The sequence below is a fragment of the Agelaius tricolor genome, unplaced genomic scaffold, assembly GCF_023055355.1.
Source record: "Agelaius tricolor isolate 1412-34295 unplaced genomic scaffold, bAgeTri1.0.p SCAF_112, whole genome shotgun sequence".
Lineage (NCBI taxonomy): Eukaryota > Metazoa > Chordata > Aves > Passeriformes > Icteridae > Agelaius > Agelaius tricolor.
In genome coordinates this window covers 1-23,161 of record NW_027269372.1, presented here as the reverse complement: position 1 = coordinate 23,161, position 23,161 = coordinate 1, and the positions used below count along the sequence as shown (strand labels likewise).

Below are 23,161 nucleotides of genomic sequence, written 5' to 3'. Positions count from 1 at the left end.
ATCGCGGGCTCATTGGTCTAGACCGCTGGTGGGCGGAGCTACAAGGATCCGTCACTTCCGGGCGGCAAATCCCCGCGTTGCCGTGGCAACGCGATGGCGGCGGCTGAGGAGAGGTGGGGGAGGGGCGGTTTTTTGGGGGTTTCTGGGGGGATTTTGGGGGGTCCCCGTGTCGGGATTCGCCCCCCCCTCAACGCCCGGACCCCCCCGCAGCGCTTCGCTATGGCTGGAGGCTCACGAGGACCCCCTGGCCGGGCTGTGCAGCTTCCCGGGGTGCATGGGTGAGGGGGGCCGTGAGGGGGGATTTGTGGTGAGGGGGGGGTCTCTGTGTGAGGAGGGGTTTGGGGTCGGGGGGGATTTGGGGAGGGGTCTCTGAGGGAGGGGAGGGCTGGAGGTGAGGAGGGGGTCTCTGTGTGAGGGGGGGGCGTCGTGAGGGGGGACTGGGAGTGAGGGGGGGGAGTCTGTGGGGTTTGGGGGGCTTTGAGGGGGGTCTCTGGGTGAGGGGGGATCTGTGGGTTTGGGGGGTCTCTGGGTGGGCGTCACTGACTGAGAGGTTTCCCCTGGCTGGGGGAGGAGGGGGGAGGGGGGGGATCATTTTTGGGGGGTTCCCCTGGGTTTGGGGGGGTCCCTGAGGGGGAGGGGGAGTTCCAGCCCCCCCCCCCCCACCCCCGGGGTCCCCCTGAGCCCCTCCCCCCTTCCAGCGCTGGTTGATCTCCATGGCGACGGCGACCACAAGGTGATTCTGAACTGGGGAGGGGGTCCTGGGGGGCTCTGGGGGTCCCTGGCTGCTATGGGGAGGGTCCCAGGTTGTTTTGGGGGGTCTCCCCAGCCCCCCCCTCCCCAATTTTCCCCTCCCCAGCTGCTGGTGGGGGTGCCCTGGGTTGTTCTGGGGGGTCCGGAATGGTCCCTGGGGTATCCCAGGGGTCCTTGGGGGCTCTGGGCTGTTCTGGGGGGCTCTGGGGGGGTTCCCGGTGGTCTCACCCCCCCATTTCCTCCCCCAGCTGGTGGTGGGGGTCTCCTGCAGGCCGGGGTGTCCCTGGGTTGTTCTGGGGGGCTCTGGGGGTCCCTGGTTTGTTCTGGGGGGGTTCCCGGGGGTCCCTGGGGGTCCCTGGTTTGTTCTGGGGGGGTTCCCGGTGGTCTCACCCCCCCATTTTCCCCCAGCTGGTGGTGGGGGTGCCCCGCGGGCCGGGGGGCTCTGAGGGGCTCTGGGCTGTTCTGGGGGGTCCGGGGTGGTCCCTGGGTTATCCCGGGGCTCCTTGGGGGCTCTGGGCTGTTCTGAGGGTCCCTGGTTTGTTCTGGGAGTCCCTGGGTTGTTCTGGGGGGCTCTGGGGGTCCCTGGTTTGTTCTGGGGGGTCTCTGGAGGCTCTGGGCTGTTCTGGGGGTCCCTGGTTTGTTCTGGGGGGGTTCCCGGGGGTCCCTGGGGGTCCCTGGTTTGTTCTGGGTTGTTTCGGGGGGGGTTCCCGGTGGTCTCACCCCCCCATTTTCCCCCAGCTGGTGGTGGGGGTGCCCCGCGGGCCGGGGGGGCTCTGGGGGTCCCTGGTTTGTTCTGGTTTGTTCTGGGGGGGTTCCCGGGGGTCTCTCCCCCCCTGACCCTCCCATTTTCCCCCAGCTGGTGGTGGGGGTGCCCCGCGGGCCGGGGGGGCCCCGCCTGGCCGTGGTGAGGGGCGCGGGCTCCATCTCCAGCCTGGCTCTGCCCGAGGCCCCCGCGGGGCTGGGGGCGTTCGGCCCCGCCTTTGGGGGCTCGGGGGGCTCCGGGGCCGGTGCCGGGGGGGGTCCCGCGGTGGTCGTGGCCGCCGGCCCCGCCCTCTACGTGTACCGGAACCTTCGGCCCTTCTTCAAATTCTCGCTGCCCCCCCGCGCCCCCGAGCCCCTCGAGAGGGACCTGTGGCTGCAGGCAGAGCAGGTGGGCAGGGAGGGGGCGTTTGGGGGGGACCCCTCCTCAAATTTGGGACCCCCCCCAGCTCTGCCCGGGGGGGGTTTCAGTCATCCTGATGTTGGTTTTTATTTTTGGGGGTTTTTTTTGTTGTTTTTTTTTGGTTTTGGGGGTTTTTTTGTTTTTATTTTTTGGGGGGGGGTCCTGCAGGATCAGATCGACCCCCTGATGCTGAAGGAGATGTTGGAGGATTTGAGGTGGGGGCGACCCCGGATTTTGGGTGGGGGGAGGTGAAAATAAATGGGGAGGGGGATTGGGGGCACCACAAGAATATTTGGGGTTTTTTGGGGGGGAATTTTTGGGGTCTTGGGGGGGAATTTTGGGGGGAAATTTGGGGTCCCTGGGGGGGAATTTTGGGTCCATGGGAGGGACTTTGGGTTTTGGGGGAGGAATTTGGGGTCTTTGGGGGGAATTTTGTGTTCCTGGGGGGGAATTTGGGATCACTGAGGGGGAATTTGGGGGAAATTTTGGGTTTTGGGGGAATTTTGGCTCCCAAAAATCTGAATCACTTGAGGGGAATCCCAGAAATTCTGGGTGCCTTTGGGGGGACACTTTGAGTCATTTTTGGGGGGTGTCCCCAGAATCCTGGATGCCTTGGAGGGGTCACTTTGTGGGGGGAGGTTCCCATAAATTCGGGTCCCTTTTGGGGTCACTGGGGGTCCTTTTGGGGTGGGGGGGGGCAGCCTGAGCCCCCCCCACTATTGGATTTTGGGGGGTCCCAGGGACAAGGCCGAGGTGCCCCTGACGGCGCAGTCGCTGCGGTGAGTGGGGGGTCCTGGGGGGTCCCTCTGGGGTCTCGGGGTGTCCCAGGGGTGCTGGGGGGGGTCCCTGTGGGGTTTGGGGGTTCCCAGGGGTCCTGGGAGGGTTCTGGGAGGGTCCCAGGTGGGTCTGGGTGGGTTTGGGGGTTCCTGGGGGGGTCCCAGGGGGTTTTGGGGAGATCCCTGTGGGGTCTGTGGGGGTCCCAGGGGGGTCTGGGTGGGTCCTGGGGGTCTCCCAGTGGGGTCTGGGGGGTCCCCATTGGTTTTGGAGGGTCCTGGGGGGGATTTTGGGGGTCCTGGGGGGGGGTCCCTGTGGGGTCAGGGGGGTCTGGGGGTGCCATGGGGGGGTCCCTGGGGGTCCCCGGGGTGCCATGGGTGGGGTCCCTGAGGGTCCCCGGGGGTCCCTGGGTGCCATGGGGGGGTCCCCGGGGTGCCATAGGTGCCCTCCCTGCCCCCCCCAGGCTGCTGGCACTGCCCCCCCCCGAGCTGGGGCCCTTCGTGGCGCTGCACAAGGGGCGGCCCCTGCAGAGACAGGTGGGTGGCACCTGTGGCACCTGGGCCACCTCCGGAGTGTCACCTGTGTGTCACCTGTGTGTCACCTGTGTGTCACCTGTGTGTCACCTGTGTGTCCCCCTCTGTCACCTGTGTGTCACCTGTGTGTCACCTGTGTGTCACCCTCTGTCACCTGTGTCCTGTTTTGTGTCTCCTGTGTCGCCTTCTGTGTTCCCTTTGTCCCCTCTGTCCCCTGTCCCCCCTGTCCCCCCCGTGTCCCCCTCAGTGTCCCATCGTCCCCGTTGCTGTCCCTGTGTCCCCTCAGTGTCCCATTGTCCCCGTTGCTGTCCCCAGACGGTGGTGACGTGTCTGGGGGCGCTGCCGAGGGGGGGTCCCGAGGGCACCCCCGACTGTCCCGTGCTGGGCACCGAGGCCGGGGATGTGCTGGTGCTGGACCCCGAGGCCTTCACTGTCATCTGCAAGGTGGGACCCCAGAAATGTACCCCAAAAACACCTCAAAACACCCCAAAACCACCTAAAAATCACCCCAAAACACACTCCAAAACACCCCCAAAATCACCCCGAAAACACCCCCAAAAACACCCCAAAACACACCCCCAAAAACACCCCAAAATCACCCCAAAACACCCCCAAAACCACCCCAAAAACACCCCCAAAAACACCCCCAAAACCACCCCAAAATCACCCCAAACACCCCCAAAACCACCCCAAAACACACCCCCAAAATCACCCCAAAACACACCGCAAAATACACCCCCACAATCACCCCAAAATCACCCTAAAACACACCGCAAAATCACCCCAAAATACACCCGGGAACCCCAAAACACACCCCAAAAACCCCTGGGGCCGTGCCAGTGCTTGACCCCGAGGCCTTCAACGTCATCTGCAACGTGGGACCCCAAAAAAACCCCAAAATACACCTGGGGAACCCCAAAACACACATGGGGAACCCTAAAATCCAACCGGGACCCCCTAAATCTTTTTGGGATCCTTTTCGGTGCCCCCAGACCCATCCCGACTCTCCCAGGACTCTCTTGGGACCCGCCTTGGTGCCCCCAGCCCCTTTTGGGGTGCCCCCAGCCCCTTTCGGGGTGCCCCTGACCCTTTCGGGGTGCCCCTGACCCCTCTGGGTGCCCCAGCCCCTTTTGGGGTGCCCCTGACCCCCATTTCTGCCCCCCAGGGCTGGGTTCCGTCCCCCCCCGCGTTCGTGGCTCCCCGCGGCCCCGGGGACGGGCGGTGCCGCCTGGGGGTGGCCTGCAGGGACGGGACCCTGCGGGGGCTCAGCCGGTGAGAATGGGGGGTCCTGAGGGGGTTTGGGGGGTCCTGGGGCCTTTGGGGGGTCCTGAGGGGGTTTGGGGGTGTCCTGAGGGGGTTTGGGGGTGTCCTGGGGGGGTTTGGGGGGATCCTGAGGGGCTTTTGAGGTGTTCGGGTTGCAGGGATGGGACCCTCAGGGGGCTCAGCCGGTGAGAACTGGGGGGTCCTGGGGCCTTTGGGGGCGTCCTGGAGCCTTTGGGGAGGTCCTGAGGGGGTTTAGGGGGGTCCTGGGGGGTCTGGAGGGGGTCCTGGGGGGGTTTGGGGGGATCCTGAGGGGGTTTGGGGGGATCCTGAGGGGGTTTTGAGGGGTTCGGGTTGCAGGGATGGGACCCTCAGGGGGCTCAGCTGGTGAGAATGGGGGGTCCTGGAGGGTCCCGGGGGGGGTTTGGGGGGGTCTGGGGGAGTCCTGGGGGGTTTAGGGGGGGTCCTGGGGGGATTTGGGGGGTCCTGGGGGGGTTTGGGGGGGTCCTGGGGGGGTTTGGGGGGATCCTGAGGGGGTTTTGAGGGGTTCGGCTTGCAGGGATGGGACCCTCAGGGGGCTCAGCTGGTGAGAATGGGGGGTCCTGGGGGGTTTGGGGGGGTCTGGGGGAGTCCTGGGGGGTTTAGGGGGCTCCTGGGGTGGATTGGGGAGGATTGGGGGGATGGATTGGGGAGTTTGGGGTGTCCGGAGCGGGATTGGGGGGTTTGGCCTGCAGGGATGGGACCCTGAGGGAGCTCAGCCGGTGAGAACTGGGGGGTCCTGGGGGGTTTGGGGGGGCCCTGAGGGGACCTGGGGGGGATTGGGGGGGATTGGGCTGCAGGGATGGGACCCTCAGGGGGCACAGGTGGTCAGAGAGGGGAAATTGGGGGGTCCTGGGGGGATTTGGGGGGATCCTAAAGGGGTTTTGGGGGGGGTCTTGAGGAGGTCTGGGGGGGGCTGAGGGAGTTTGGGGGATTATTTTGGGGTTGTTCTGGGGGGGGTCATTGAGGATTTGCCCCCCCCCAAGTCCTGGGAGCAGGGCCGGGTTTTGGGGGTGCTGGGGGGGATTTGGGGTTATTTTGGGGGGCTTATTGAGGATTGGGCCCCCCCCAGGTCCCTGGAGCAGGGCCAGGTTTTGGGATTATTTAGGGATTATTTTGGGGTTATTTTCGGGGGGTCATTGAGGATTTGTCCCCCCAGGTCCCGGGAGCAGGGCCGGGTTTTGGGGGTGCTGGGGGGGATTTGGGGGCTGTTTTGGGGGGGTCATTAAGGGTTTGCCCCCCCAGGTCCCGGGAGCAGGGCCGCGTTTTGGGGGTGCTGGGGGGGATTTGGGGGCTGTTTTGGGGGGGGTCATTGAGGATTTGCCCCCCCAGGTCCCGGGAGCAGGGCCGCGTTTTGGGGGTGCTGGGCTCGCGCCCCGCGGGGTTGATCCCCCAGGACTGGGGGCTCCTGGCAGCCACGGCCGATGGGACCCTGCAGGCATTCAGCCCCCAGGTGACCCCAAACACCCCCAAATCATCCCCAAATTCCCCCAAATCACCCCCCCAAATCCCCCAAATCCCCCCAAACCTGCCCTTTGGCTGCCCTAGGGACCCCCAAATCACCCCCAAATTCCCCCCAAATCCCCCCAAACCTGCCCTCAGCCCATCACCCCCAAATCCCTCTGGAATCCCCCTTGAACCATTCTGGGATTCCCCAAATTCCCCCCAAATCCATTTGCGACCCCCAATCTCCCCCCCAAATCCCTCTGGGATTCCCCAAATTCTCCCCAAACCCCTCTGGGACCCCCAATCTCCCCCTCAAGCCCCTCTGGGACCCTCGAACTTCCCCCCAGACTCTTCTGGGACCCCCCAAACCCCTCTGGGACCCCCCCCCATTTCCCCTCCTGACCCCCCCAAACCCCTCTGGGACCCCCCCATTTCCCCTCCTGACCCCCCCAAACCCCTCTGGGACCCCTCAAACCCCTCTGGGACCCCCCCAAACCCCTCTGGGACCCCCCCATTTCCCCTCCTGACCCCCCCAAACCCCTCTGGGACCCCCCCATTTCCCCCCCTGACCCCCGTTTTCCCCCCAGGGCCGCCGGCTCTGGGCCCTGCGGCTGCCGGGGCCGATCTCGGGGCTGGCGGGGGCGGCGCTGCCCGGGAGGGGTCTGGGGGCTGCCCTGGTGGCCTTGGGGACCCCCCCAGGCCCCTCGGGGGAGCTGCGGCTCTACCGGGGCAGGACCTTGCTCTGCACCCTCAAAACGCAGGTGGGGAACCCCAAAAAACCCCAAAATATCCCTAAATCTCCCTAAAATAGCCCCAAATATCCCCAAATTCCACCCTTGGAGCCTCAAAATGGACGTGGGGACCCCCAAACTTCCCCCAAATACTCCAAAAACCACCCCAAAACATCTCCTCAGTGCACCCTCACCTATGGGTGTCCCCTGGGTGCTTCCCCCGTGTATTTGGGTGCCCCCTCTGTAGTTTAGTGCCCCCCCCATCACCTTTAGGTGCCCCCCACCCACAATTGGGTGCCCCCCACGCACCCCTGGGTGACCCCTCCCCATCACCTTTGGGTGGCCCCCACTGTATCTGGGTGCCCCCTCCTCACATTTGGGTGCTTCCCCCCCACCCCTGGGTGCCCCCCACCCACAATTGGGTGCCCCCTCGTCACCCCTGGGTGCCTCCCCCATACCCTGGCTGCCCATTCTCACCCCTGGGTGCCCCCCCCCTTATATTTGGCTGCCCCCCCCCCCCCCCACCCTCACCCCCAGGCGCCCCCTCCTCACCTTTTGCCCCCCCCCCCCGTGTTTTTGGGTGCCCTCTGTCACCTTTGGGTGCCCCCCCACCCACCCTTTGGTGCCCCCCCACCCCGTGCAGGAGGTGGTGACCGGGCTGTGCTTCGGGCGCTACGGGCGGGAGGAGAACACGCTGCTGAGCACCGGGCACGGTGCGGGCATGGGGGGCACCGGGGGGGGGCACCGGGCACCGGGGGCGGGCACCGGGCACCGGGGGGGGGGCACCGAACACGCTGCTGAGCACCGGGCACGGTGCGGGCACCGAACGGGGGCACCGGGCACCGGGGGGAGAACGGGGCGGGAACGGGGGTTGGAATAGGGGGGGGAAACCGGGGGGGGGGGCACCGAGGCAGGAACCGGGGGGCGGTCCCAGGGGTAGGGAGGGGTCCGAGCGATGGGGGGGGACAGGGGGTTGGGGGGGGGCACCCAGGGTCGGGGGGCACCCTGGGGTGGGGGTGGGGAGGGGTCGAGGGGGTGTTCCCAAATGCGGGGGAGGGGGGGGGGTCCCAAAATTGGGCGGGGGTACCAAGGGTGGATTTGCGGGGGTCCAAAATGGAGGCTGGTCCCAAAATGGGGGGGGGGGAAAGGTCCCAAAATGGGGGAGGTCCCAAAATGGGGGAGGGTGGGTGGCACCCAATTGGGGGGTGGGGAGGTCCCAAATAGGGTGGGGGCACTTATGGGGGGTGGTCCCAAATTGAGTGGGGGGTCTCAAATTGAGTCAGGGGGTCCCAAATTGAGGGGGGTGGTCCCAAATTGGGGAGGGGTCCCAAATTGAGGGGGGTCCCAAATTGAGTCGGGGTCCCAAATTGAGGGGGGAGGTCCCAAATTGAGGGGGGTCCCAAATTGAGTCGGGGGTCGCCGGGTGCTCCGTCCGGCAGGGGGCGCTCTGTCCATCCGGATGCTGCGGCGCCGCGCGGATTTGGGGGGGGGGTCGCGGGGCCGGGGGGGGCGGCGAGACCCCCCCCGCGCCCCTCCCCCGCCTGCCCCTCCCCCCCCGCACGCGGCTCTTCGTGGATCGGGCCCTGAGGGAGCGCGAGGACGCCCCCCGTGAGCGGGGGAGGGGAATTGGGTCTGGGGGCTTCATGAGGGGGGGGGGGTTATGGGGTGGGGGGAGGAATCACCCATTGGTGGGTGGGGGTGATTTGTGGTCTGGGGGCTTCATTGGGGGAGGGAATTGGGGTGGGGGGACACCCATGGGAGAGGATTTTGGGGTCTGGGGTCTTTCTTGGGGGGGGGATTGGGGTGGGGGGGCGCCCATGGGGGGCAGGAATTGGGGTCTGGGGTCTTCACTGGAGAGGGGAGTTATGGGGCAGGGGGGGTTTAGAGGGGACACCCCTTGGTGGGTGGGGGGGGGGAATTGGGGTCTGGGGTCCTTCTGAGGGGGGGGGGGGAATTGAGGTCTGGGGTCTTCAATGGGGGGAACTCAAGGGGGGGCACCCATGGCGGGAAATTGGGGTCTGGGGTCTTTCCGGGGGGGGTTATTGGGTGGGGGGGGGGGGCTCCAAGGGAGGGTACCCCCCCTTTAATGGGGTTTGGGGTTCTGGGGGGGATTTTGGGGTTTTGGGGGGACTTTGGGGTTCTGGGGGTGGGTTTGGGGGGGGATTTTGGGTTCTGGGGGGGTCTCCCCGGACTGGGGGGGTTCCCCAGCACCCATGGGTGCCCCCTGCCCTGCCCCCCCAGGGATGCTCGGCCGTTTCCAGCAGGATCTGGGGGGGCTGCGCCTGGCGGCCGCCCGGGGCCTGGCCCGAGCCCTGGGGGGGGGGCGCCGCCCCCAAAGGGGGGGACCCCCCCCTCACCCTGACGGCCACCGTGAGTCCGGGGGGGACCCCAAAACATGGGGGGGGTCTAAAATAGGGGAGGGTGAAAGGTTCCCTGGAGGGGGTTTGGGGTCTCTATGAGATTTGAGGTGCTGGGGGGGAAATTTGGGGTCCCAGGGGGGTATTTGGGGGTCCCTGTGGGATTTGGGATCCTGAAGGGAAAATCTGGGGGTCCCTGTGGGTGAATTTGGGGTTCCTGGTGGGGTTTTAGGGGTCCCTGGAGGGAGGAATTTGAGATCCCAGGGGGAAAATTTGGAGTCCCTGGGGGGGAAAATTTGAGGTCCCTGAGGGGAAAATTTGGGGTCCCAGGGGGGTATTTGGGGGTCCCTGTGGGATTCGGGGTCTTTGGGGGAGGTTTTGAGGGTCCCTGGAGAGGATTTGGGGTCCCTGAGGGAAAATTTGGGGATCCCTGTGGGATTTGGGATCCTGAGGAAAAATTTGGGGGTCCCTGGGGGGGGAACTTGAGATCCTGGGAGGGAATTTGGGGATCCCAGGGGAAATTTGGGGGTCCCTGTAGGATTCGGGATCTCTGAGGAGAATTTTGGTGTCCCTGGGGGGATGTTTGGGATTCCTGGTGGATTTTGGGGTCCCTGGGAGGGATTTTGGGGTCCCTGACCCCCCCTTTTTGCCCCCCCAGGTGCAGGGGCTGGGGCCCCGCCTGCGCCTGACTTTGGGGGTGCTGCTGCCCGGGGGGGCCCCCCCGACCCCCAACCTGGTGCTGCTGCTGCGCTGCCACCCCCCCCCCGAAACGGCTGCAGCCCCCCTGCATCAAGGTACACAAAAACACCCCAAAAATAACCTCAAAAATACCCAAAAATAACCCCAAAACCCCCCCCCCGAAACGGCTGCAGCCCCCCTGCATCAAGGTACACAAAAACACCCCAAAAATAACCCCAAAAAATACCCAAAATAACCCCAAAAATACCCAAAATAACCCCAAAACCCCCCCCCGAAACGGCTGCAGCCCCCCTGCATCAAGGTACCCAAAATACCCAAAAATACCCAAAAATAACCCCAAAAATACCCAAAATAACCCCAAAAAACCCACCCCGAAATGGCTGCAGCCCCCCTGCATCAAGGTACCCAAAACCACCCAAAAATACCCCAAAATACCCCAAAAATCCCCCCCAAAATGGCTGCAGCCCCCCTGCATCAAGGTACCCAAAAATACCCAAAATAACCCCAAAAATCCCCCCTGAAACAGCTGCAGCCCCCCTGCATCAAGGTACCCAAAATACCCAAAAATACCCAAAAATAACCCCAAAAATACCCAAAATAACCCCAAAAACCCACCCCGAAATGGCTGCAGCCCCCTGCATCAAGGTACCCAAAAATACCCAAAATAACCCCAAAAATACCCAAAATAACCCCAAAACCCCACCCCGAAATGGCTGCAGCCCCCCTGCATCAAGGTATCTAAAAACACCAAAAAAAAATACCCAAAAATACCCAAAATAACCCCCAAACCACCCAAAAATACCCAAAATAACCCAAAACATCCCCAAATCCCCAAAATCCCCAATTTTAGGTTCTTCCCCTAATTTGGAAACTTTCCCACAATTTGCTCCTTCCCCAATTTTTGGAATTTCTTCCCCAACTTTTGGGATTTCTTTCCCAATTTTTTAGGGTTTCTCTCTGATTTTGGGGTCTCTCTCTCCCATTTCTGGGATCTCTCACAATTTTTGGAATTTTTTCTCCATTTTTGGGATTTTTTCCCCTGTTTTTGGGGGGGTTTTCCCCATTTTTGGGGTCTCTCTCTCCTGATTTTTGGGATTTCTTCTCCCCATTTTTGGGGTCTCTCTCTCCTGATTTTTGGGATTTCTTCTCCCCATTTTTGGGATTTCTTTTCCCGATCTTGGGGGGGGGGGGTTTCCCCCATTTTTGGGATTTCTTTTCCCGATTTTTGGGATTTTTTTCCCCAATTTTTGGGGTTTTTTTCCCATTTTTGAGATTTCTTTTCCCGATTTTGGGGATTTTCTCCCCATTTTTGGGGTCTCTCCCCCCCCCCAGGTGCCGCTGCTGCTGCCGGGGCTGCGCTTCCTGTTCGGGACCTGGCTGGAGCCGGGGGGGGGCCCGGGGAGGCTGCAGGTGAGGGGGGGGGACACCTGGGGACACCTGGGGACACCTGGGAACCCTGGGGGGGTTCAGGACACACCTGGGACACCTGGGGACACCTGGGGACACCTGGGGAGACACCTGGGGACACCTGGGGGGGTTCAGGACACACCTGGGGACACCTGGGGACACCTGGGGACACCTGGGGAGACACCTGGGGACACTGGGGACACCTGAGGGACACCTGGGGACAGATGGGACACACCTGGGGACACACCTGGGGGGGGTTCAGGACACACCTGGGACACCTGGGGACACCTGGGGACAGATGGGACACACCTGGGGGACACCCGGGGACACCTGGGGAGACACCTGGGGGGGTTCAGGACACACCTGGGACACACCTGGGGGACACCCGGGGACACCTGGGACACATTTGCGACACATTTGGGACACATCTGGGGGGGTTCAGGACACACCTGGGACACAGCTGGGGACACCTGGGGGACACCTGGGACACCTGGGGACACACCTGGGACACACCTGGGGACAGATGGGACACACCTGGGGAACACCTGGGGACAACTGGGGACACCTGGGGAAAGATGGGGACACCTGGGGACACACTTGGGGGACACTCGGGGACACCTGGGACACACCTGGGGGCAGATGGGGACACCTGGGGACACACCTGGGGGGGGTTCAGGACACACCTGGGACACCTGGGGACACCTGTGGACAGATGGGCGAGGGGAGGGGACACACCTGGGAGGGGAGGGGACACACCTGGGGACACCTGGGGGGGTCACACGGTGCCCTCCCCTCCCCCCCAGGTGCTGGTGCTGTGCCCAGGCCGGGAGGGGCCGGTGCTGACAGCACAGGTGGGGCTGCCCCCCGTGGCCACCTGAGAGCACCTGGGGACACCTGGGACACCTGAGAGCACCTGGGGACACCTGGGGACACCTGAGAGCACCTGGGGACACCTGGGACACCTGGGACACCTGGGGACACCTGAGAGCACCTGGGGACACCTGAGAGCACCTGGGGACACCTGGGACACCTGGGGACACCTGGGGACACCTGGGACACCTGCACCTGGCACCTGAGAAGCACCTGTGGCACCTGTACCTGGTACCTGCCCCTGGTGAGGGCACCTCTGGTACCTGTACCTGGTGTCACCTGTGTCACCTGCACCTGAGGGCACCTGGGACACCTGCACCTGGCACTGGGTCATCTGTGCCACCCCTGTCCCTTGTCACCAGCACCTGGCACCGTGCCAGCCCTCACCTGTGTCACACCTGTCACTCCTCACCTGTGTCACCTGTGTCACACCTGTCACTCCTCACCTGTGTCACCTGTCTCTGGTGTCACCTGTGCCCCCTCACCAACGTCACACCTGGGTCACCTTCCCAGGTCACCATTGCCCTCACCTGTGTCCCCTCCCCAGTGTCACCTGTGTCACACCTGTGTCACACCTGTGTCACACCTGTCCCCTCCCCCCGTGTCCCCAATAAAGCTCCCGGTGCTGCAGCCCTGGCTCGTTGGGGGAGGGGCAGCCCCAGTGCTCCCAGTGTCACATCCCAGTGCTCCCAGTACCCCCCCACACCCATCCCAGTGCTCCCAGTACCCCCCCACACCCATCCCAGTGCTCCCAGTGTCACATCCCAGTGCTCCCAGTACCCCCCCACACCCATCCCAGTATCCCCAGTACCCCCCCCACACCCATCCCAGTATCCCCAGTACACCCCTCCACACCCATCCCAGTGCTCCCAGTACCCCCCCCCGCACCCATCCCAGTGCTCCCAGTACCCCCCCACACCCATCCCAGTGCTCCCAGTACCCCCCCACACCCATCCCAGTATCCCCAGTACCCCCCCCCACACCCATCCCAGTGCTCCCAGTACCCCCCCCACACCCATCCCAGTGCTCCCAGTACCCCCCCACACCCATCCCAGTTCCCCCCAGTTCCCCCAGCCCGGCACTGGTGCCATTTGTCTTTATTGAGCCACGACACAAACCCAGCGGGGGCTGAACTGGGACAAACTGGGACCAACTGGGAGCCGCCCCCTCCCCCCCTCCCCCCCCCGCTCCCCAAATCGGGGTCATTGCGGCAGCTGGGGGGGAGGGGCAGGGCGGGGGGGGTCCCCAAATTCCGGGGGGGTCCCAAATTCCAGGGAGTCCCAGGGTGGGAGCTGGGGGGGACCCCGGAGTTTGGGGGGATCCTCAAAATCCAGGGGGGGTCCCAGAATCGGGGGAGTCCCCAAAATCCAGGGGAGTTGAGGGGACCCCGGAGTTTGGGGGGGTCTCAGGGGTCCCCAAAATTCAGGGGGGTCCTGAAAATCCTGGGGGAGTCCCGGGGGGGTTGGGGGACCCCGGAGTTTGGGGGGGTCTCAGGGGGTCCCCAATTCCAGGGAGGGTCTGGGGGGGGCTCCCAGAATCCGGAGGGGTCCCGGGGGGATTGGGGGGACCCCGGAGTTTGAGGGGGGGCTCGGTGGGGGTCCCCAAAATCCAGTGGGTCCCAAAACCTGGTGGGGTCCCAGAATCTGGGGGGGGTCCCAAATTCTGGGGGGGGAGTCCCAGAATCCAGGGGGGGGTCCCCCAAATCCAGGAGGGTCTCGGTTCCAGCGGCGGGGGGGTCCCGGGGGTGCCCCCCTCAGAAGCTCACCAGTGTGTACACCATACTGGGGGGGAGGGAGGGGCACACTGGGGCTCCCAGTATGGCCCAGTTCAGCCCAGTGCCCCCCCCCAGTTCATCCCAGTGCCCCCCAGTCCATCCCAGTTCAGCCCAGTGCCCCCCAGTTCATCCCAGTGCCCCCCAGTCCATCCCAGTTCAGCCCAGTGCTCCCAGTGCCCCCCCACTCCCTTCCCAGTCCATCCCAGTTCATCCCAGTGCTCTCCCACTCCCCTCACACGCCCCCCAAATCTCTTCCCAGTCCCCCCCAGTCCCTCCCAGTCCCTCCCAGTCCCCCCTCACCTGTACAGGTAGAAGGAGAGCAGGTAGAAGGCCAGTTTGCACCAATCCCCCCCAGTTTGCCCCAGTTCCCCCCAGTTCCCTCAGCCCCCCCAGCTCCCAGCCCCTCTCCCAGTCCCTCCCAGTCCCTCCCAGTCCCTCCCAGTCCCCTCACCTGTACAGGTAGTAGAAGAAGGAGAGCAGGTAAAAGGCCAGTTTGCACCAGGCCTCCTCTGGCAGTAGCCCAGGATGTCGGCGTCCATGATGGACACGGCGTCAAAGAGACCCTCGGAGCCGTCGGCCGGGCGGTGGAAGTACCTGGGGACATTGGGGACACCGAGGGGACACTTTGGGGACACTGAGGGGACACTGAGGGGACACAGGGACACGGTGCCCTAGGGCCCCTCAGAGCCGTGGGATGGGCGGTGGAAGTACCTGGGGACACTGGGGACATTTTGGGGAGATAAGGGGCACTCTGGGGACACTGGGGACACCATGGGGACATTGGGGACACTGTGGTGACACAGGGACACAGAGCCCAAGGGCCCCTCAGAGCTGTGGGATGGGCGGTGGAAGTACCTGGGGACACTGGGGACACCATGGGGGTTATGGGAGCAGGTGGGACACGGTGTCCAAGGGCATCTCAGAGCTGTGGGATGGACACTGGGAGTACCTGGGACACACTGGGACACTCTGGGGACATTGGGGACACATCGGGGACATCCCACCCCCCAGTGACCCCCCCAGACTGCCCCGGTACCCCCAGAGCTGCTGCAGCAGCAGGGCCGGGTCTGACCCTGGTGTCACCCAGAGCCTTGGGGACCCCCAAACCTGGGACCCCCCAAACCTGGGACCCCCCCAACCCCCCAGGACCCTCCAGGACCCCCCAGACTCCCCCTGGTACCTGCAGGGGTGGTAGAGCAGGCAGGGGCAGGTTCAGCCCCAGCATCACCCAGAGCCCTGGTACCCCCTGTGCCCCCTGATCCCCCCAGTGCCCCCCGTGCCCCCCAATGCCCCCCGTGCCCCCCAATGCCCCCCGTGCCCCCTGATCCCCCCAATGCCCCCCAGTGCCCCCCAATGCCCCCGGTACCTCCAGAGGTGGTAGAGCAGCAGGGGCAGGTTCAGCCCCAGCGTCACCCACTCGGCCGCGCACAGGAACATGAGGCAGAAGAGCCCGTGGATGCAGTACTCGGGCACCACCAGCTGGGGGCGACAGGGCACACACCGACCGTCACCGGGGCCACCCCGGTATCACCAGGGCCACCCCATTGTCACCAGGGGCCACCCCATTGTCACCAGGACCACCGCAAGCGTCACCGGGGCCACCCCACTGTCCGCAAGGCCATCCCAACTGTCCCCAGGGCCACCCCCTGGGAGTGACACCGCGACATCCCATCGTGTCACCAGGGCCACCCCATTGTCACCAGAGCCACCCCCTGGGAGCAGCACCTCGACATTCCACCGAGTCACCGGAGCCACCCCAACTGTCCCCCAAAAAGGTCACCCCATTGTCCCCAGGGCCACTCCCAGCAATACTCGGCACCACCACCAGGGGGCGACACCGCTGACATACCCAAAGCCACGCCCCCTGCCCCAGGCCCCGCCCCCTCGCTCAGGCCCCGCCCACCCCACGCCCCATTATTCGAGGGGGGCGTTTCATTTTTTTGTGGGGGTTTCAGTATTTTAGGGGGGGGTTCAGTATTTCGGGGGTTCAGTATTTCTGGGGATGTTTCAGTATTTTTGGGGTTTCAGTATTTTGGGGGTCCCCACCTTGCGCAGGAGGCAGCAAATCCTCTCGATGTTTTTTAACCGTTCGCGCTGGGGGGGGGTGAAATAAATTGGGGGGGGGTCAGGAGGGGTCCCCAAAGCCCTGGAGACCCCCAAGCCCCCCCCAAGGCCCCTCCCTGTGTTTGGGGGGGGGCTCTGGCCGCCCCTCCCCCCCCCCAGAGCAGGTTTGGGGGGGGAGGGGGAGCAGGAACGGGGTCGGGGGGGGGAGGGGCCGGGCCCGTCCCGGATTTGGGGGGGCTAAAAATAGAAACCGACCTCGATTCCCCTCCCCCGCCCCCGACCCAGAACCCCCCCACCCCCACCGCCCCTCCCCCACCCCTCCCCGGGGCCATTTTGGGGGTCCTGAGTCCAATGGGAGGGTCCAGGGGGGCTTTTATGGGTGGGGGGTCCCAGGGGGGTCCCCAGGGTTTGGGGCGGGGGTCCTGGAGGGTCTGGGAAAGTTTTTGGGGGGGTCTGGGGAGGTTTTGGGGGGGATTTTGGGAAGTCTGGGAGTGCCAGGGCAAATTGGGGAGGGGGGAGGGTCCCAGGAGCTTTTGGGGACATTTAAGGGGGTCCTGGAAGTCCAGAGGCTCCAGGGGAAATTGGGGGGGGTATAAGGGGGTGCCGGGGGTCCCGGGGTGGGGGCCCAGATTGTGAGGGGGGGTCCTGGAAGGCTCTGGGGAAGTTTTTGGGGGGATCTGGGAGGGTTCTGGGGGGATTTAGGGGGGGTCCTGGAGGTCTGGGGGTTCCAGGGGAAATTGGGGGGGGTTTGGGGGGATCCCTGGGGGTCTCGGGGGGTCCCTGGGGGTCCTTGGGGGTCCCGGGGGTCGCTCACCGCCCGCGCGGGGTTCCCTTGGTCGATCGGGTTCTTGAAGTCCGTGCGGAGCTCGTCAAAGGCGATGATCTGGGGGGGGGAGAGGGGAAATTGGGGTGGGGAGGGGTGCTGAGGGGACCCCCAAAATCCAAACACCTCCTGAGACCCCCCCAAAACCCCCCCAAAATCCAAACACCTCCTGAGACCCCCCCCCAAAATCCAAACACCTCCTGAGACCCCCCAAAACCCCCCCAAAATCCAAACACCTCCTGAGACCCCCCCCAAAACCCCCCCAAAATCCAAACAACTCCTGAGACCCCCCCAAACCCCCCAAACGAGGTGGGGGAGGGAAAAGGGGGAGCCTGAAGGGACCCGAACACACCAAAATCCCCCCCAGACCCCCCCAAAATCCCCTCAGACCCCCCCAAAATCCCTCGGACCCCCCCCCATACCCTCCAAAGACCCTCCAGACTCCCCTTGACCCCCCCAAAACCCCCCCGGACCCCCAAAACCCCCCCAGACCCCCCCCAAAAAGGCGCCAGCGGAGCCGCTGCATCTGTTGCCATGGCAACGCCGCCGCTTAGCAACGGCCTTGGCAACGGCGATGGGGGGGGGAACCTGAACCCCCCCAAAACCCCCCCGGGGTCTCCCCAAATTCCTCCATTCCCCCCCCCCCCCATCGTTGCCATGGTAACCCGCCCCCGCCGTTGCCTGGCAACGCCGCCCCTCCCCCCCAAGAGCATCCCTGCCGCCCCTCCCCCCCTCACGGCGTTGCCAGGCAACGCCCCCCCCCTCGCTCCTCCCCACCCCCCCCAAAATCCTCGCGACCCCCCCCCCCCCAAAATTCGCCCCCTCCTCAAATTTTGGGATCGCCGCCCCCTCCCCCTCAATGGGGGGGGGGGGGTTCAGCTGCCACTTCCGACCCCCCCCCCCAAATTCCATTGCCCCTCCCCCCTCCAGGGGGGTTGGGGACAATTCCTGAGACCCCCCCCTCAAATTGCGACCCCCTCCCCAAAATCGCCATCCCCTCCCCCATCCCGAGGCCCCCCTAGGGGAGATTTTGGGGCCAATTTTTCGGGGGATTTTGGGGCCAATTTTTGGGGGGTTTTTGGTGACAACCCCCGGGGGGTTTGGGGACAATTCCCTGGGACCCCCCCCCCAAATTTTCGCCCCCCCCGGCCCCACTCACGTGCCAGATGACGAAGAAGATGAGGGAGGCGCAGAGCACGAGGGTCAGCATGTAGCAGAAGGCGGCGAAGGTGAACGCCATGATGGGGGGGGGGGGTGGGGGAGGGGCGCGGGGGGGGGCTCCGGGGGTGGGGGAGGGGCGGGGGGGGGGGCTCAGCCCCGGGGGGGTCCGGCCTCGGCCATGGGGGGAGGGGGGGGCAAAAAAAAAAGGGGGGAGGGGGGACCCGAAAAACGCTACCGGGAGCGACCGGAGGGCGCCATGGCCCGGGAGGGGGCGGGGCTTGGAAGGGGCGGGGCTTAGCAGGGGGAGGGGCTTAGGAGGGGATTCAGAGGGGAGGGGCTTGTGGAGAGGGGAGGGGCTTTGTGAATGGGGAGGGGCTTAGGGAGGGGTTTAAAGGGCGGGGCTCTGGGGAGGGGGAGGGGCTTAGGGAGGGATTTGAGGGGCGGGGCTTGGGATGGTTTCAGTGGGGAGGGGCTTAGGGCGTTATGGGGCGGGGCTTTGGATGGGAGGGGAGGGGTTTGAGGTGGGGGAGGAGCTTAGGGCGGAGTTTGAGGGGTGGGGCTTGGGATGGTTAAGGTGGGGAGGGGCTTTGTGAGGGGGAGGGGCTTTGGGCGCATTTAGGGGCGGGTTTAGGGTGTTTGGGGCGGGGCTTGGGTGGGATTGGATGCGAGGGGTTTGGGATGGGGAGGGGCTTGGGGGGGAGGGGCGTGGAAGCATCAAGTGGGTGGGGAAGGGGGCGGGGCCTCGAGGTAGGTGACAGCCACGTGACACCACCACGTGACAGCTGAATGTGACACCTGAGTGACATTTGTGGGACACCTGTGTGTCACCTGAGTGACAGCTGAAGGACACTAAAGTGACACCCAAATGACACCTGAGTGACACCTGTGACACCGGAATGTGACATTTGTGTGACACTGAGTGACACCCGTGTGACACCTCAGTGACACCTGAGATCCATGTGACACCTGAGTGTGCCGTCCATGTCACACCTGTGACACCTGAGAGTGACCCCCGAGTGACCCCCCCAGGTGTCCCCAGCCCAGGTGACACCGAGAGCCCTCAGTGCCACCCCCCCCCCCCCCGCCAATGTCCCCGTGTCCCTCTCGATGCCACCACGGTCCCTGTCCTCATGTGCCATCGTGTCCCGGACTGGTGCCACCATCTCTGTCACCTGTGTCACCTGTGTCACTGCACTGCCGCTGTCCCCAACCCTGTGTCACCCCTTGTGACCTGTGTCACCTCTGTCACTCGTGCCACCTCCTCTGTCACCTGTGCCACCGCACTGCCGCTGTCCCCAGGCCACCAGGTGTCCCCAACCCCTGTGTGCCACCCCTGTGCCACCCCATCACCTCTGTCACCCCTGTGTCACCTCTGTCACCTGTGTCACCCCCGTGCCACCCCGTGACCCCTGTGTCACCTCTGTCACCGCACTGCCACTGTCCCCAACTCCTGTGCCACCCCCTCACAGCCTATGTCAGCCCCGTGTCCCCCCCGTCCCCGTGTTCCCGTGCCCCCCCCATGTCCCCACTGTCCCCCCCGTGTCTGTCCCCGTGTCCCCCCCCGTCCCCGTGTCTGTCCCCGTGTCCCCCCCTGTCCCCGCTGTCTCCAGGCGCTCGCGGCTCTCGGAGCCTTTATTGAGCCCCCCCCGCGCGACCCCTCCCCCCCCGCGATCCGGGGGTGGGGGAGGGGCTCCGAGCCGGGGGTGGGGGAGGGGTCGGGGGGGGTCAGGGCTGTGCGCGTGCGGGGTGGGGGAGGGGCTGAGACCCCCCCCAAAAAAAACCCGGATTTGGCACTGGGGGGGGGAGGGGTGTGGGAGGCGACACTTTGGGGGTTGGTGGCACTCGGGGGGTGGCACTTTTTGGGGTTGGTGACATTTTGGGGAGGGTGATGGCACTTGGGGGGGTGTTGGTGACACTTTGGGGGGTTGGTGGCACTCGGGGTTGGTGGCACTTTTGGGGTTGGTGGCACTTTTGGGGGGGGTTTGGTGGCACTTTTTTTTGGGGGGGAGGGGAGGGGCGGCACAAGGACGCTGCAGAAGCGATGGGGACCCCTCCCCCCGCGGGTTTGGGGGTCCCAAGGGGGGGTGGGGGTCCCAAGGGGGGGTCAGGGGGTCCCAAGGGGGGGTCAGGGCGCTTTGCCCCCCCCGAAGAGCCCCACGGGGAAGTGTTTGACGTGCGACGGCCACTGCGCCGCCAGCTGGAAGAATTTGATGTCGTCCCATTGGGTGCCATCCACGGTCACTGCGGGGGGGGAGGGAGGGGCGGCACCCATGGGACCCCGACCCCTCCCCTCCCCCTCCCAAAAATCACCCCCGGAACCCCCGCCCCGCCCCCACCCCCGTAAAGAGAGGGAATGGGGGAGGGGCGAGAGGAGAACCCCTCCCCCACCCATGGGTGACCCCACCCCCCACCCCCACCCCCAAAATCACCCCAAACCCCTCCCCCAAGTTTTGGGGATTCCCACCTGGGGGTCACCCCCCACCCTTGGGTGCCCTTCCCGCACCTTGGGTCCCCTCCCCCACCCTTGGGTGCCCCTCCCCCCCCCCCATGGGTGCCCCTCACCCACCGCTGAGCAGCGCGGGCGGGGGGCGGGGGGCGCAGATCAGCCGCGTGATCCCCTCCACCCCCGGCTCTTGTCGGGCTCGCGGGGCCGCTTGAACAGGGCGGGCACTGGGGGGTCCCAAAAGGGGCCGGATCCGCCCCAAAAACCCGCTCAGAAACGGCCCAAAACCAACACAAAATAGCCCCAAAACCAGCCCCAAAACAGCCCCAAAACCAACCCTAAACAGCCCCAAAACCAGCTCCAAAATAGCCCAAAACCAACCCTAAACAGCCCCAAACCAGCTCCAAAATAGCCCCAAAATAGCCCCAAAACCAGCCCAAAACAGCCCCAAAATGAGACAACAACCAGCCCCAAAACCCGACCCAAAATAGCCTCAAAACCTGACAAAAACCAACCACAAAACAGCCCAGAATATCCCCAAATAGCCCCAAACCAGCTCCAAAACAGCCCCACAACCAGCTCCAAAATAGCCCAAAACCAACCCCAAATAATCCCAAAACTGCCCCAAACCAGACAAAACCCAGCCCCAAAATCCATCGCAAATTCCCCGCCAAAACCAGCTCAGAATCGGCCCCCAAACCACCCCAAAATTGATCCAAATCCCCCGAAACCCCTCAAAATCCCCCAATCCCCTCTGGGTGCCCCCAAATTCCTAAACCCCCCAAACCCCAAATTTCTGCCCCCCCCCATCCTTTTTGTTCTTCTCACGGCTGACCAGGGTCCAGCCCCAAATCCCCCCAAAATCCCAAATTCCCAAACCCCCAAATGCCAATTTTGGGGTCCCCCCCTCCACCCTTTTTGTTCTTCTCGCAGCTGACCGGGGTTCAGCCCCAAATCCCCCCAAAATCCCAAACCCCAGATGCCAATTTTGGGGTCCCCCCCCTCACCCTTTTTGTTCTTCTCATGGCTGACCAGGGTTCAGCCCCAAATACCCCCAAATTCCCAAAATCCCAAAATCCCAAATCCCCCCAAAATCCCAACCCCCCAGATGCCAAATTTGGGTTCTCCCCCCTCACCCTTTTTGTTCTTCTCGCAGCTGACCGGGATCCAGCCCCAAATCCCCCCAAATCCCCCAAAATCCCAAACCCCCCCAAAATCCCAACCCCCAAATGCCAATTTTGGGGTGTCCCCCCCCTCACCCTTTTTGTTCTTCTCGCGGCTGACCAGGATCCAGCCCCAAATCCCCCCAAATCCCCCCAAAATCCCAAATCCCCCCAAAATCCCAAACCCCAAACCCCAATTTTGGGGTGTCCCCCCTCACCCTTTTTGTTCTTCTTGCGGCTGACCGGGATCCAGCCCCAAATCCCCCCAAAATCCCAAAATCCCAAATCCCCCAAAACTCCAAACCCCCAGATGCAAATTTTGGGGTCCCCCCCCTCACCCTTTTTGTTCTTCTTGTGGCTGACCGGGCTCCAGCCCCAAATCCCCCCATATTCCCAAACCCCAAACCCCAATTTTGGGGTCCCCCCCCCTCACCCTTTTTGTTCTTCTCGCGGCTGACCAGGGTTCAGCCCCAAATCCCCCCAAAATCCCAAACCCCAACCCCCAAATGCCAATTTTGGGGTCTCCCCCCTCACCCTTTTTGTTCTTCTCGCGGCTGACCAGGGTCATGGCCAGGGTGCTGCCGGGGGGGTCCCCGGGGGGGGGGCAGCCGCGTCACCAGCAGAGAGCGGAAGGTGCCCCTGAGGCTGCTCTTGGGACCCCCCCCCTCGCGCCGCTCCCCCTCCCCCCCCCGCCGCCGCTCGGGGGGGGCAGCGACCCCTCCCCAATAATCGACCTGCAGGCCCAGAGCCTCCCCCGAGGGGCTGCAATGGGGGGGGGATACAAAAAAAATACACAGGGACCCCCCCGGGAATCAGAGACACCCCCAAAATACCCAGAGACCCCTCCCCAATAATCGACCTGCAGGCCCAGAGCCTCCCCCGAGGGGCTGCAATGGGGGGGGGATACCCTGAATTAGGGAGGGGGCAGAGACCCCCCCCAGAACCCCCAAAATAATCAGAGACCCCCCCCCAATACCCAGAGACCACCCCCCTGCTAAATACGCAGGGACCCCCCCAAAACATACAGGAACCCCCTCCCCAAAATACCCAGGACACCCCAAATTAGAGAGGAGCCAGGGACCCCCCCCCAGGAATTGGAGACACCCCCAAAACACAGGGACCCCCCCAAAATACCCAGAGACCCCCCCAAAACGGAGGGACCCCTCCCCAAAGCACCCAAGGAGCCCCCCAAAAACCCAGACCCCCCCCTTCAAAATCCCAAGGACCCCCCCCAAATCCACCCCCCCCATTCCGGGGGGTTGGGGTCTCACCCGGGGGTGCCCCCGGCCATGGAGGGGGACGCGGGGGGGGTCGCGGCCTCACGGGGACCCCCCCCGACCCCTCCCCCCGCGGGGGGGGACGTGGAGGGGACAGCGAGGCCTGGGGGGGGCCCCTCGGTGTCACCGTCACCTGTGGGGGGGGGCAGCGTCAGCGGGGGGGGGACGGGGATGGGGACAATGGGGACAAAGGGGGGGATGGGCAGGGCTGGGGACACCCCCGGGGACAACAATGGGGACAAAGGGGGGGGGGATGGGGACACCCCGGGGACAATGGGGACAAAGGGGGGGGGGATGGGGACACCCCGGGGACAATGGGGACAAAGGGAGGGGGGGGGGGGGGGCAGAGCCACTCACCCGGCGCGGGGGGGGGATCCTCGGCCAGGCCCACCTTCACCACCTGCGGGGGGGGCTCACCCGGCGCGGGG

General features: G+C 64.8%; 3 protein-coding genes and 1 long non-coding RNA gene across 5 annotated transcripts; 1 reads left to right on the top strand and 3 right to left on the bottom strand.

Moving 5' to 3' along the window:
* The first annotated feature begins 21 nt into the window (after positions 1–21).
* Positions 22–12,658, top strand: LOC139586312 (BBSome complex member BBS1-like). 2 transcript variants are annotated; one of them, XM_071419608.1, is made up of 17 exons: positions 22–113; positions 211–278; positions 699–733; positions 1,607–1,900; positions 2,081–2,127; positions 2,653–2,691; positions 3,150–3,222; positions 3,535–3,663; positions 4,385–4,491; positions 5,851–5,971; positions 6,552–6,725; positions 7,339–7,408; positions 8,135–8,303; positions 8,937–9,065; positions 9,711–9,846; positions 11,084–11,161; positions 11,962–12,658. In XM_071419608.1, the coding sequence occupies exons 1-14, from the start codon at positions 94–96 to the stop codon at positions 9,055–9,057; spliced, it is 1,467 nt and encodes a 488-aa protein (XP_071275709.1). In that variant the 5' UTR covers positions 22–93; the 3' UTR covers positions 9,058–9,065; positions 9,711–9,846; positions 11,084–11,161; positions 11,962–12,658. The 2 variants fall into 2 exon arrangements, with proteins under 2 accessions (XP_071275709.1, XP_071275711.1); XM_071419610.1 differs by lacking the exon at positions 6,552–6,725.
* Positions 12,153–12,754, bottom strand: LOC139586320 (uncharacterized). Its single transcript, XR_011677703.1, has 3 exons — positions 12,484–12,754; positions 12,342–12,449; positions 12,153–12,250 (listed from the first exon to the last, which is right to left on the bottom strand). It is a non-coding gene; the product is annotated as an uncharacterized lncRNA (long non-coding RNA).
* A 354-nt stretch (positions 12,755–13,108) lies between these two features.
* Positions 13,109–17,997, bottom strand: LOC139586316 (protein cornichon homolog 2-like). Its single transcript, XM_071419614.1, is given in 7 exon segments — positions 13,109–13,809; positions 14,254–14,311; positions 14,314–14,396; positions 15,169–15,281; positions 15,849–15,896; positions 16,681–16,749; positions 17,849–17,997. Coding segments are annotated over 7 exon segments (480 nt in total). The 5' UTR covers positions 17,930–17,997; the 3' UTR covers positions 13,109–13,781.
* Positions 17,998–19,464: 1,467 nt separating this feature from the next.
* On the bottom strand, positions 19,465–23,139 carry LOC139586317 (phosphofurin acidic cluster sorting protein 1-like). The gene is made up of 5 exons (XM_071419615.1): positions 23,091–23,139; positions 22,728–22,866; positions 21,991–22,218; positions 20,417–20,520; positions 19,465–20,091 (listed from the first exon to the last, which is right to left on the bottom strand). Exons 2-5 carry the CDS (start codon positions 22,745–22,747, stop codon positions 19,976–19,978), a joined length of 468 nt encoding a protein of 155 aa, XP_071275716.1. The 5' UTR covers positions 22,748–22,866; positions 23,091–23,139; the 3' UTR covers positions 19,465–19,975.
* Positions 23,140–23,161: the final 22 nt, after the last annotated feature.